This window comes from Tachysurus fulvidraco, chromosome 19, assembly GCF_022655615.1.
Source record: "Tachysurus fulvidraco isolate hzauxx_2018 chromosome 19, HZAU_PFXX_2.0, whole genome shotgun sequence".
Taxonomy (NCBI): domain Eukaryota; kingdom Metazoa; phylum Chordata; class Actinopteri; order Siluriformes; family Bagridae; genus Tachysurus; species Tachysurus fulvidraco.
Genome location: NC_062536.1, coordinates 10,011,092 through 10,024,631, shown reverse-complemented (window position 1 = coordinate 10,024,631; position 13,540 = coordinate 10,011,092). Strand labels below are relative to the sequence as shown.

Genomic DNA, 13,540 nt, shown 5'->3' with positions numbered 1-13,540 from the left:
AATTTGCAAAGATTTTTCACTGTAAATGGTGTATGTGCAGGGTAGAAGGGGTTGAAGTAAGTTCATTGATCCTAAATATGTGGACTTGGGTCAGAATGTGCAAATAGTAGTTAACTTGTGTTTAATACTCATTTGGGAAGCACACACTCACTAAATTATGAAATGTCACGAAAGCATGTGCATTTTCGGATCTTTTTAAATAGGTCATCACAAATAGTTTTTTTCCTCAGTGGCCATTCTGCATGCTGTGACCCCTCTCAGACATTAGTGTATAGCAATCTGGAGTGTGTGACTGAGTAAGGGGGGTTGCGGTGGTAGTGCTGGTGGTGGTTTAGTGGGAGGTAGCAGGACAGATGAGGTTGGATTACACACTTCACTCGCTTTTTCTTTCTATAGTAACAACCGACTTGCTGTGGTTGTGATTCGGTGCAATGAAGGGTAAGTTTGCTAAGCTTATTTATATAAGAATGTTGAATATTTTCTGGCTACATTATTTATAACAAAGATTATTCTGTCATTCTTTCTACAAGGTAGCATTATATGATTTGATTCTAAAGGTTTTTCATTCATTGATACAATGTACTATTGGCATACAGAATTAGAGAAATTATGTGGTACAATGAGCTTTATTATTATAAGTATCTGTCAAATTAGAGACCAAAGAATAGAATATTTTTCTGAGTATAAACTGAATCTATGCTTTTTATGATAGCTTGATCTTTTTGTCTTCTTGAGATGTTCAGTAGCACAAATACAATTTCAAATGCTTTTTAAGATACTGTTGACACAAGCCATGCTAACGGGATCAGTTGTGAAGAAGACGAGCAGAAGATCCAAGAGAGAGGTCAATGGAGCAACAAGCTGGAATTTGTTCTTTCTGTAGCTGGGTCCATCATTGGCCTAGGAAACATGTGGAGATTCCCATACTTGTGCTACAAGAATGGAGGAGGTGAGTCGCTGCAGTAAGTTGCTACTAAAAATTTTTTCCAAGGTTGGCAGGTCTGCAAATGTGCCTGACCTCGCGCCGCGTCGCTGCAGTAAGTTGCTACTCAAAAATTTTTTCCAAGGTTGGCAGGTCTCCATTCTGGATGATACTGTAGAAAAAAAATCTATATTAGGTTTGAAGGTTGAGTTAGCATTACAGATTCACACCTTTTTTGAATCTTAAAGGTTACAGGTCAAAGCTCAGTGCTACAGCAGTTGCTTGGTTTCCCACCAATGTTTTCTTCAGACATCTGTCTGATGTGACTGTTTTGGGGTCTTTGAAAACGGACCACCCTTTAAACAACCCATTTTCTTATTAATTCAGCTACTAAATGTACTGTATGCTGAATACTAAATGTATCTATCATTAAAGAATAGACTTTTCCTCATTTTCATCTGCAAACCTTTTGCCATAGATTCCTGGCAGATTTCTGGCTAGAACTAGACCCTGATTGCTGATGTTTCCCATCTGCCTCAAGTCGTTCTTGTTTTGTACATTCTGAGATGCTTTTCAGCTTACCCTTGTTCTCAAGAGTAGTTATTTGGGTTAACGTAGCTTTCCTTGCAGCTTAAACCATTCTGGCTATTCTACTCTAATGTCTTTCATCAACAAGGTGTTTTCACTCAGACGTTCTAATCACTGGAATTTTCATTATCACACTTTGCTGTGTAAACTTTCGAGACTGCAGTGTTTGCGACATCATCTTCCCAACCAGCCCCAACAATCATGGCATGCTCAGAGACAAATGTTTTCCTCTCATTCCAATATTTGATGTGAACCTGAAGCTTTTGACCTGCATAATTTTGTGCTGCTGTCACATTCTTTTTTGTTTACCTAATAATCTTCAAAAGTTACGAAGGTAGTTTTAATTCTACCATATTGTTTTGGTTCAAATTCTGCTTGTTTTCTGTATGATATAATAGCTTTTATCCCTTGTTGAAAATCGCAGGTGCCTTTCTCATCCCATACCTGATCTTCCTGTTCACTTGTGGGATCCCTGTGTTCATCTTGGAGACAGCTTTAGGCCAGTACACTAGCGAAGGTGGCGTCACTTGCTGGAGAAAGATCAGCCCTCTCTTTGAAGGTAAAACATTTCTCTAGTAATGAAGCCAGTCATTTCTTTAATCTTTTTCCCCTTGAGACTCAAAGGACCTTTTCCACTATTGTGGTTATTTACTCTCTCACAATGTTCTGCACAGGTCTTGGCTATGGCACACAGATCATTGTATCCTTACTGAATTTCTATTACATCATTGTACTGGCATGGGCCATTTTTTACTTCTACCACTCATTTTCCTGGGAACTTCCCTGGGCCTCTTGTCAAAATGTTTGGAATCTAGGTGAGAAATCTAAAATGACCTGTCAAATGTATTCTTCTTTCTTGTATAGATTTTGTCATTCTTGCATGTTGGGTAATTGCTTGTTGTGCTTTTTTTTTTTTTTTGAAAGACACTTGTGTGGAGTTCCATAAGAGGAATGATTCGGTCAACTTCACAGTTCCTGCTAATGCTACGTCTCCTGTCATTGAATTTTGGGAGTAAGTCCTAAAATGCAGACCAGTTGATTTTTTAGATACGTTTTTTTATATATATATAATTCATAAGGGGAAAAATAATGGGGAAATAATTTTTCCTGTAATTTTGTGTGAGATTTCGATCTTGGCGGTGTACTTAATTTAACTGTAAGTACAAAAGATTTCATCCTGTAGTTCTTTCTAAAAGAACCTAAAAGAAAGGAAATTTACTTGTTACATTAATTTGTTTATCAGTAAGTGCTTAAACATGATCTGACTTCACTAGGAGTGAAGCAGGAATATACCCTGGATGTTACTTCAACCTGTCACAGGGAACCATGCACACACACACATTCTCACACTAATTCATACACAGAGGCAGTTTAGTGAAGAGTAGAATAGAGAAAAGACATGTTTTAGATGCAGAATGAAACCAGAGAAGCCAGAGGAATCCCTACACACACACACACACACACACACACACACACACACACACACACACACACACACACACACACACACACACACACACACACACTCTATCCCTACACACACACACACACACTATCCCTACACACACACACACACACACACACACACACACACACACACACACACACTCTATCCCTACACACACACACACACACACACACACACACACACACACACACACACACACACACACACACACACACACACACACACACACACACACACACACACAGGGAGAATGTAAAGTTCCCAGCAGACTGTAACCTGAGCTCAGAATCAAATGGACCACCAAATGAACCATTACCACACCATGACACTTCATGTTAAGCTTCGCTTCTAAATAATCCAATCTGAAGGACTGTAAAAATTAAATTGGTGTGTATTGTAACAAAATACAACAAAACAAATCCAAAATAAACTGGTTCTTGAAGACCTGATCAGTGGTGTAACAAATATGGTGAGAATAAAGGCATAAATTCCTCAAGCAAGTTTAAAATTAAGTGTCAGTAAAAATTGCTTTGAATGCTGACTGAAGGGACTGAACAGCTGTTGGGAAGACAGGAGAAGTCACTAGCAGGTTGAACATACAAGTTATCAGAAAATATTTGAATCCGATCGAATACCTTTAAACATAAGTTTTTTTCACCATTAATACCTTCACATACATAACTTCTTGTTGTGAAGGAACATGCTATAACATGCTTCATGTGGTGAAGGAACGCACTAAATTTTCTGTCAGTATACATTTGTTTTCTTCATTTTGTTTCCTTCAAAGGTTTTGAAATCCTTTGTATTTGACTGTACATCCGGGTGTAACAGGGATCCAGTCTAATTGAAATAATGTCTATTTGGTGTATGGAAACAGGAGAAGAGTGTTGAGACTCTCCTCGGGTATCGACCACATGGGATCCCTAAATTGGGATCTGGCCTTGTGTCTGCTCGTAGCCTGGATCCTCTGCTACTTCTGCATCTGGAAAGGGGTAAAATCTACTGGAAAGGTTGGTCTCTGTAAAGTTTTCTCTTTAATATGTGGCAAAAAAGTATATTACTATGTTGAGCCCTATTTTGTTTTGATAACTCCTTGGTCTTCATGTTGCTGTTGGTTTTAATTTTATTCTCTAACACTAACTCTGGCCTTCCAGGAACAAGCTTATTTATGTTGATATTATGTGACACTTGGTTAGGTCAGGTTGCTGTCTGTCTGTGAGTTTCACATGTTCTTGCCTTGTCCATGGTGGTTTTCTCTGGTTTTGCTGGTGACTACACAAAATCGTGCACCCCTAGAAAGTGAAAGAGTGTATGGTGTCCTGTGATGGATTGCTGTCCCCTACAGGGTGTATTCCTTCCTAACACCCAGCATTCACAGGACCCTGAACATGCTAATGCAGCTACTGAAAATGGTAGAATGAACAAATGATTAATGGCAAATGATTTCACAGAAACAGCAAAGGTTTAAACAGTGAAATAATTTTGCACAACACTGAATGTCATATTTAGTTATACTTACAGTGCCAGAAAAAAAGAGTGACTGAATATATAAAAATAACAAATATAAAAGGTATAACAGAAAAATAGATGCTTGAGCATCCAGTCAGTTATTACTGGCAGTATTACACTTTAACTTTGATAAAGTGTATGATGTAAGAATTTATAGCTATATGGATACTGTAGTCATATCATTTAATGTTGGTATTTAAATCTTTCATTTAAAATACTGCATTTCACCTTAATTTGGTCATTTCCCTTCATCATATTATTCTCCCTATGATTTTGGGATGTACCACTTACTAGATATTAACATGTATTCTTTCTTACAGGTTGTGTATTTCACTGCTACCTTCCCCTATGTCATGCTCCTGGTGCTTCTCGTTCGGGGGCTCACATTGCCTGGGGCCAGTAGAGGCATCCAGTTTTATCTGTACCCTGACCTCGGACGTTTAGCTGATCCACAGGTACAGTCCAATCGTGCCTAGGACTATGTCCCTGTAAGTTCAGTGATTCTCTCATGGTGCATTAAGAGTCAACAGACAGTTGCCTCAGTTGATGTTGAGTGCCTCAGTTGATGTCGAGACCCTCAGTCGGCGTTCAGAGTGTTTACTGAGACCATCTGGGTCCTGGGATGGAGATCACAGAGTGGTGATTGCAAACAAAGTGATCCCAGACACACATAGTTGAAATGTTTTTGTTTTAGTGTTCTAAATCAGCTTTGCTTGCTTAGTGACGTTCTTTCAAAGGTCACAGCAAGCTGGCGACTACAGTATGAACGCTGTGCTCTGGGAGCTATGTTTGACATGGATTTGATAGGAACAATGCAAGATTGTTCATTCAGAGTTGCACCACACCTTATTATAGACATAGCTTACTGTTTGTGGCAGCAGGTTCTTCATGGTTGGTGTTAAAAATCATTAAAAAAATGATACTGACATCATTTATTCTTATTATTAAGTAACAGCAATATTTTTTCAGTTTGGTTTAACAGGTTGATGAGCAGTTATTATCCGTAAACTATTCACTTAAGTATATTATTCACAAATTCTATTATTTCTATTGTATGCGATTCTAAACTTATCCTACTTCACTTAGGCACACTGTGAGAAAACATTAGCATGCAACTTAGAAAACACAAAAACAAGACAAATCTTAAGAGTAAATCAGAAAATGCAACAGCAATCCAGAAGCACGAACTAATTCATAAACAGATCTGATTTGTTAACTGTTACAGTGATGTCCTCCTATATTTTTTGTTCAGGTATGGATGGATGCAGGAACACAAATTTTCTTCTCATATGCCTTGTGCTTGGGGTGTCTTACAGCGTTAGGGAGCTACAACAAGTACAACAACAACTGCTACAGGTATTACATATGACATTTACGTTTACAGCATTTGCCAGAAATAGACAAGTGTTTCCTTCAATGAATATGTCCTTATGCTGGTTCTCTAGACTAAGAATACTATCAGTCTAAAAACTCTGTTGGGAGGAAATATAGCTAGATAAGACAACAAACAATCAACATTTTTTTTAAAGTGCTAGTTTAAATACTTCAGAAAGAGGTAGCTTTTTATAGTTAGGTAGGTTTGAAGACTGCCAGTGATTGAACTGTTCAACCTGGTCACATTTTATGGCACAGTTTTAGTGAGTTGTATATTAATTACTGATTTCTTAATAAACGTGTCTATCTGTCACAGGGACTGCTTAGCTCTGTGCTTTTTAAATAGTGGGACAAGCTTTGTGGCTGGCTTTGCCATCTTCTCAATCCTTGGATTCATGTCATATGAGCAGAATGTGCCTATTTCAGAAGTGGCTGTATCAGGTAAGTCTCTCTGGGGAAGTGACGTGTTCGATCTCAACTTTTGCATGAGATTGGATTGAGTGTATGTTTGTTCATTATCTTGATGATTTCCAGCACATGTAAATCAATAGTACTGTAACTAACTATATCTTTCACTTCTACCCTGCTGCGTTTCAGGCCCTGGTCTTGCCTTCATTGCATACCCTCGTGCTGTAACATTAATGCCCTTCTCTCCTCTGTGGGCCTGTTTTTTCTTTATCATGATTATTTTCCTCGGACTGGACAGCCAGGTTAGTGTTTAGCCACTTCCATGACCTAAATCCCTTCAGTTCTGCCCCACATCTACCCAGAATTAGGCATTGCTGTGAATTCCTTTGCATGTATTTGTGAGTTTATATGTTTATAGACAAAGCCTTTATGACCAAAGGTATTAAACCTGTTTAACTGTGTCTAACTATTTACTGTCAGTTTACTTTGTGTGGAAAGATTTAAAATAGGTGGCATGTTAACAAGCTACATCCTACAGATACTCATTAAAGAAAATAATAATTGCTAAAATAATAAACCTACATTTTTTCCAACACCAAGTACTGTTTTTTTTTTTAGGAATCTAATTTTTTTGTTCTCATTTTGACATTTTTGAATCATCATTTTCTAAACAGTGGGACAAACTTTCACAGTTGTAACAACCATGAGACAATTCTGGTCACCTGAAACAGTTGTTTTGTTTTTCATATGTTTCTTACCATAGTTTGTGTGTGTCGAGAGCCTGGTTACAGCCATAGTAGACATGTATCCCACTGTGTTTCGCCGGAAGAACCGCAGGGAACTCTTGTTGTTTGTGGTGTGCATCGTGTCCTTTCTCGTGGGACTTATCATGCTGATGGAAGTAAGTCAGTTTGACAAGAAGGGAAAAAGAAGCAGATGTTTAAGTATGGTCAATCTAATAACCATTTAGTGCCTCTAGCCTAAAAGGGTGAATGATGTACTGTAAAATAGCTCAGGTGCTTCAGAGGTGAGAATTAGATGATTAAAATGATGGTTTACCATGAAAAATGCCTTGTGTTGCTCTTTTAGAAAACACATCTGATTATATTTGAATGCATCTGATTTTGAGCCATTTGAGCAAATATCGTTGTAGATTTTCATTTCGAAACTATTTGACTAAACGTAACCTACACATTTGATCTGCATTAAACAGGGTGGGATGTACGTCTTCCAGCTCTTTGACTACTATGCAGCCTCGGGAATGTGTCTGCTCTTCATGTCTATATTTGAAACAGTTTGCATTGCCTGGGTTTATGGTATGTTATAGCTGGAGACAATACAATTCAAAAAGGATAAAGAATATTGTGTGATTTCTTTTGAATTTTTTTTTAATCTTATCTATAAATGTAAAATCTCCAGAGCCTCTGATATTCAAATGTTTTTGTTTTTTTTTTGTACGGATTTGGGTGAAATGTGTAAGAAGTCTGGTGGTTCTGCTTGTTGATCTTTTTTACTTGTTTTTTTTATTTGATCTTGTTTTCTCAGGTGCAGATCGCTTCTATGATAATATGGAGGATATGATTGGCTACCGCCCAGGCCCTCTAATTAAGTATTGCTGGATGTTTTTCACCCCAGTCACCTGCATAGTGAGACACACTTTATTACTTTAACCCAGTCTTACAAAATACATCACATTTGCTGGTTATATAATTTGGGAAAGGCTGTTGCTGAAACCGATTACATTTTATTTACTTTCAGAATACAGATAACTATGAAATAAATAAATATATATATATATATATATATATATATATATATATAGTACATGAAAGTAAATATATATATATATATATATATATATATATATATATAGTACATTAAAGTAAATATATATATATATATATTTACTTTCATGTACTATTTGATAGTGAGTAGTCTGTGCAGTTATACAATCCACATTGAAGCAAACTGCTGCTTTTTACCCACTAAATCTTTTTTTTTTCTTTTTCTGTTTAGGGCACTTTTGCATTTTCCCTCATCAAATACACACCTCTTAAATACAACAATGAGTATGTATATCCCTGGTGGGGTTATGCAGTAGGCTGGCTCCTGGCTTTGTCCTCAATGCTCTGCATTCCTGCATGGATGATCTACAAAATTGCCAACACAAAAGGAACACTAAAAGAGGTATGATACCTTGAAAATCTGATATTGTGAGGCTTCATGCATTATAGTAGAAGTAGAACCTAAAAGCAAATATTTTCCACTGTGTGTGTGACTGTGTGTGTGACTGTGTGTGTGACTGTGTGTGTGACTGTGTGTGTGACTGTGTGTGTGACACTGTGTGTGACACTGTGTGTGACACTGTGTGTGACACTGTGTGTGTGACACTGTGTGTGTGACACTGTGTGTGACTCTGTGTGTGACTCTGTGTGAGACTCTGTGTGAGACTCTGTGTGAGACTCTGTGTGAGACTCTGTGTGAGACTCTGTGTGAGACTCTGTGTGAGACTCTGTGTGTGACTCTGTGTGTAACTCTGTGTGTGTGTGTGTGTGTAGCGCATACAGATCCTCATCAGGCCATCTTCTGATTTACCCAGGACCAAGAAGGAACAGGAGAGCTTGCTTGCTGTCTTCAGTATGGCAGAATCAGCTTCAACTAATAAAGACGGCTCTCCCCCAGGGCATCAGATAGACACAAACCTTTAGAACTTTATTTCACAGCCAAATAAACGTGATAGTTATTCATGAGCATACTTCACATATGCCAGCCATAAGAGTGAAATAATGCCAGAGAGGTTTTATATCAGGAGACTTGCCATGATATTACATGCTGGTGCCTCCCTTCTTCACTTAGAAGGACTAAAACAATTTTGTACTGAGCATTACTACATGCAAGTGCTGTGCACAATATACCGATTCACATGACTGTAGAATAGCCCATGCACATTTTAATGCCCTAGGCTTTTTATTCATACAGTATTATTAATGTAGTAAATTCTAAAATGTCTGTTATTTACTATTCATTAATTTTGTTCGTGATCTGTAGCATTGTTAAAGATCTGAATATACTGTTCACTGAGTATTTTGTTGTTAATTTTCTATATGCTTTACTTTGGAATCAAAATATATATATTTGTGAATTTATAAGCCTGTGCGATTAAAGGACATTCATCTTTCCAAGAATGTTATGATAATAATAATAAGAAGAAGAAGGAGAAGAAAAAAAAGAAGAACTTTCTGTAATTTCAAGTACGTCAACCTTTGTAGACCCTATTTATTTTGCACGTTGTACATTTGTGGCATTTGGCAGACATTCTTATCCGGAGCGATTTACATTTTATTTTGTTTTATCCAACTGAGCCTTGCTCAAGGGCCCAGCAGTGGCAGCTTGGTGGACGTGGGATTTGAACTCAGTGTCCAACACCTTAACCACATCCTTTATTTCTTTTAATAAACATTTTAAGATGCCATATTTATTAAATACATTTAAGCATGGAATACTTTGACAAGACAAATACTGTAAACTACAATATACAATACTACAATATGTACGTCTACCTGACTTCTGCATACTTTGGAGATTACTGGGATAACCTCTCAGTCATAATGGCTTAGAACTGATGCAACAATTACATTAATTAATTTGGTTTACAGCATGTATATAATGTGTAGAACAGTTTGATAATAAATAACAATTGACTTTATATGCTTTTAATATAAACAACTGTATTACTGCTCATTCATGCAAAAATCATGCAGATCAAGAGTTCTGGTCAAGAGCTGCAGTAAATGATCACATTAAACATTAGAATGAGGCAATATTGAATGGAATGATGTGGGAAACAAACATATAGTGACAGTAGGTTGAAACAGAAGTGAGAGTCAAGTGCGATCATCTGTTTTCTGTATTTTTGAAGTGAACATTAACTGAATGTAATGAGCAGCTGTGCAGATGTTGAAGTTAAAATGTCCAGTGAGTGTATGTACACCAAATCACATTATATATTAGCTTACAAGCTAATGGATGAACACTACTTGAACCTTGACGCTGTTCCCTATATATTTAGAGCAGTAGCACATTCATGTTTGAGAGTTGAAAGTACTGCCAAAAGCTTATAGGTCAATACCAGCCTTCTTAGGAGCTTCCCAGTCTAATTTTAGGCATTGGTATTAAGAGTCGACTCTGACTCAATTCCAAAGCTTTTGAGTCAAATATTTATTCCCAAAGGAATCAACTCTTTTGATATAACATTTATGAAAGTAATTTAATTCTTTTTAATTCTGATTTAATCCTTTATTTTTTTCCCATAAACAATATGACAAAAATCTTACGGTTAAACATTACAGATGATAAAAGCATAGCAAGGTTACTTTTATGCCGAGATCACGAGAAAATTATGTCGTTATTACGACAATACAACTATTGTTATGTCGAGATAACGAGAAAACTATGTCTTTATCACTACAAAAGAATATATATATATATATATATATATATATATATATATATATAAAATGATATATAATAATGCACGGCCTCTTTCTAAAGTGACTTTCGTACTTGACTCTTGGAGTCAAATGTATCGATTCTCTGCATTTCGAATAGGAATCGACTCTCTGCATTCAGAGCGCAATGTTGATGTGTACCGTTTAGCTAGCGCTAAGCTATCTAGTGCATCCAGGGTACTTAGGGTACAGGGTACTCCCACCAATCAGATCATTTCTCTTCGAAGTCTCGATGTTGCCGACGATTGGCTGAAATTATGGAATAAAAACACTGTCAATAATAATCGTACGTAATTCAAAGCATTGTGTGTAAATTTTAATTTAGTTGTGCGTAATTTAAAACTATTGTGCGTAATTATGTTTTTTGTGAAGTTGGATCCCAAAATCTACCGCCACAACAGTTTACAGATACGAGATTTTGTGTGTTTGTTCAAATACGACTCCAAAATGTACGACTATGACAGTTTACACACACAACGCTTGTTTTCACAACACCTCTTTTTCACACACGAAAACGGTCTGCGAAACAACTGTCAAAAATACGTCATCACGTTCACAGGCATTACTATCCGAGGGAAGATGAATCGATTCCACGAAGTGTGCATGCGCCCCGCCCTCTTCTAAACCACTCATAGAAACCACTGGCGCCGAAATGGCGGGTTAGTTATCACTAATAACAGAGAGAAATTTGTGCTAACACTTTAAAATAATGGTCTGTTGGTAACGAGTGACTATGCAGGAAGTAATAGGTAGTACTGCATTAACACTGAGCTTAATATATGGAATAAAAACACTGTCAATAATAATCGTACGTAATTCAAAGCATTGTGTGTAAATTTTAATTTAGTTGTGCGTAATTTAAAACTATTGTACGTAATTATGTTTTTTGTGAAGTTGGATCCCAAAATTTACGGCCACGACAGTTTACAGATACGAGATTTTGTGTGTTTGTTAAAATACAACTGCATAATGTACGACTATGACAGTTTACACACACAACGCTTGTTTTCACAACACCTCTTTTTCACACACGAAAACGTCTGCAAAACAACTGTCAAAAATACGTCATCGCGTTCACCGGCATTACTATCCGAGGGAAGATGAATCGATTCCACGAAGTGTGCATGCGCCCCGCCCTCTTCTAAACCACTCATAGAAACCACTGGTGCCGAAATGGCGGGTTAGTTATCACTAATAACAGAGAGAATTTTGTGCTAACACTTTAAAATAATGTTTTTTATTTTATTTCTTGACTTTTACAAGGCATTTGATACTGTTGAACATACTTTTTTATTTGAAATCACTAATAACAGAGAGAATTTTGTGCTAACGCTTTAAAATAATGGTCTGTTGGTAACGAGTGACTATGCAGGAAGTAATAGGTAGTACTGCATTAACACTGAGCTTAATACTACTAACTAATACGGAAGCAAGATGAACTAAGCAGTATAAGTAATAGCATAGGGAATCGAACCACGACCCTGGAGCTGTGAGGCGAACGTGCTAACCACTAAGCCACCGATATGTTTTCAACCAATTAATCTTGAATGTCCTTTAATACCACCCATATCATTGTCTTTAAAAAGCTGTGATTTCTTAATATAATGAGTTTTGTTTTTCCACAGAAATTGGAAAACGATCGAATTAGATTTCTTAACATTAACTGTAGAAACATACAGGGAGTGGCATGGATAGATTATTTTGGAAATAGCTCAAAGATTTCCTTATATCTATTAACTGGTTAGAAAAGTTAACGTCTTCTCTTCTAATAGCATTTTTAGATAAAACTATTCCTAAATATTTCACTTCGTCTTTAACCTAAATTGAAGAGATGATAGAGTCCGTTGATGAGTGAATGGGAAGTAGCTCACATTTTTTAATATTAAGGGTAAATCCTGAAGCTTTAGGGAAAATCGAGACTGAATTTAGGGCAACATCAACCATGAATTTATTCTTTAAAAGGATTGCTGTGTCGTCTGCAAATTGACTATTTTAAATTCCTTTAGATCCCATGCAAATCGGCGTTATGATTAATGAGTAATATAAGTGATTGAGTGGCTAGAATAAACAGTTTGGGAGAAATCAGGCATCCCTGCCTAATACTGCAGAGCACTTCAAACCTAGGAGTTATACTAGGATTCAGGGATACAGAACTATATGTCAGTATAAAACATCTTAATTATTTTACAAAAATTACTCCCAAAACCTAAAAACTCTAAGATTTCAAATAAAAAAGTATGTTCAACAGTATCAAATGCCTTGTAAAAGTCAAGAAATAAAATAAAAAACATTATTTTAAAGTGTTAGCACAAAATTCTCTCTGTAATTAGTGATAACTAACCCGCCATTTCGGCACCAGTGGTTTCTATGAGTGGTTTAGAAGAGGGCGGGGCGCATGCACACTTCGTGGAATCGATTCATCTTCCCTCGGATAGTAATGCCTGTGAACGTGATGACGTATTTTTGACAGTTGTTTCGCAGACCGTTTTCGTGTGTGAAAAAGAGGTGTTGTAAAAACAAGCGTTGTGTGTGTAAACTGTCATAGTCGTACATTTTGGAGTTGTATTTGAACAAACACACAAAATCTCGTATCTGTAAACTGTCGTGGCGGTAAATTTTGGGATCCAACTCCACAAAAAAACATAATTACGTACAATAGTTTTAAATTACGCACAACTAAATTAAAATTTACACACAATGCTTTGAATTACGTACGATTATTATCGACAGTGTTTTTATGCCATAAACAAACACACAAAATCT

General features: G+C 36.7%; 1 protein-coding gene across 1 annotated transcript; it reads left to right on the top strand.

Moving 5' to 3' along the window:
* Nucleotides 1–225: 225 nt before the first annotated feature.
* Nucleotides 226–9,454, top strand: LOC113645617 (sodium- and chloride-dependent GABA transporter 2-like). The gene is made up of 15 exons (XM_027151327.2): nt 226–438; nt 776–949; nt 1,935–2,069; nt 2,185–2,325; nt 2,435–2,522; nt 3,856–3,988; nt 4,808–4,942; nt 5,740–5,843; nt 6,178–6,302; nt 6,459–6,571; nt 7,033–7,170; nt 7,483–7,585; nt 7,815–7,915; nt 8,286–8,456; nt 8,828–9,454. The coding sequence occupies exons 1-15, from the start codon at nt 432–434 to the stop codon at nt 8,975–8,977; spliced, it is 1,818 nt and encodes a 605-aa protein (XP_027007128.1). The 5' UTR covers nt 226–431; the 3' UTR covers nt 8,978–9,454.
* Nucleotides 9,455–13,540: the final 4,086 nt, after the last annotated feature.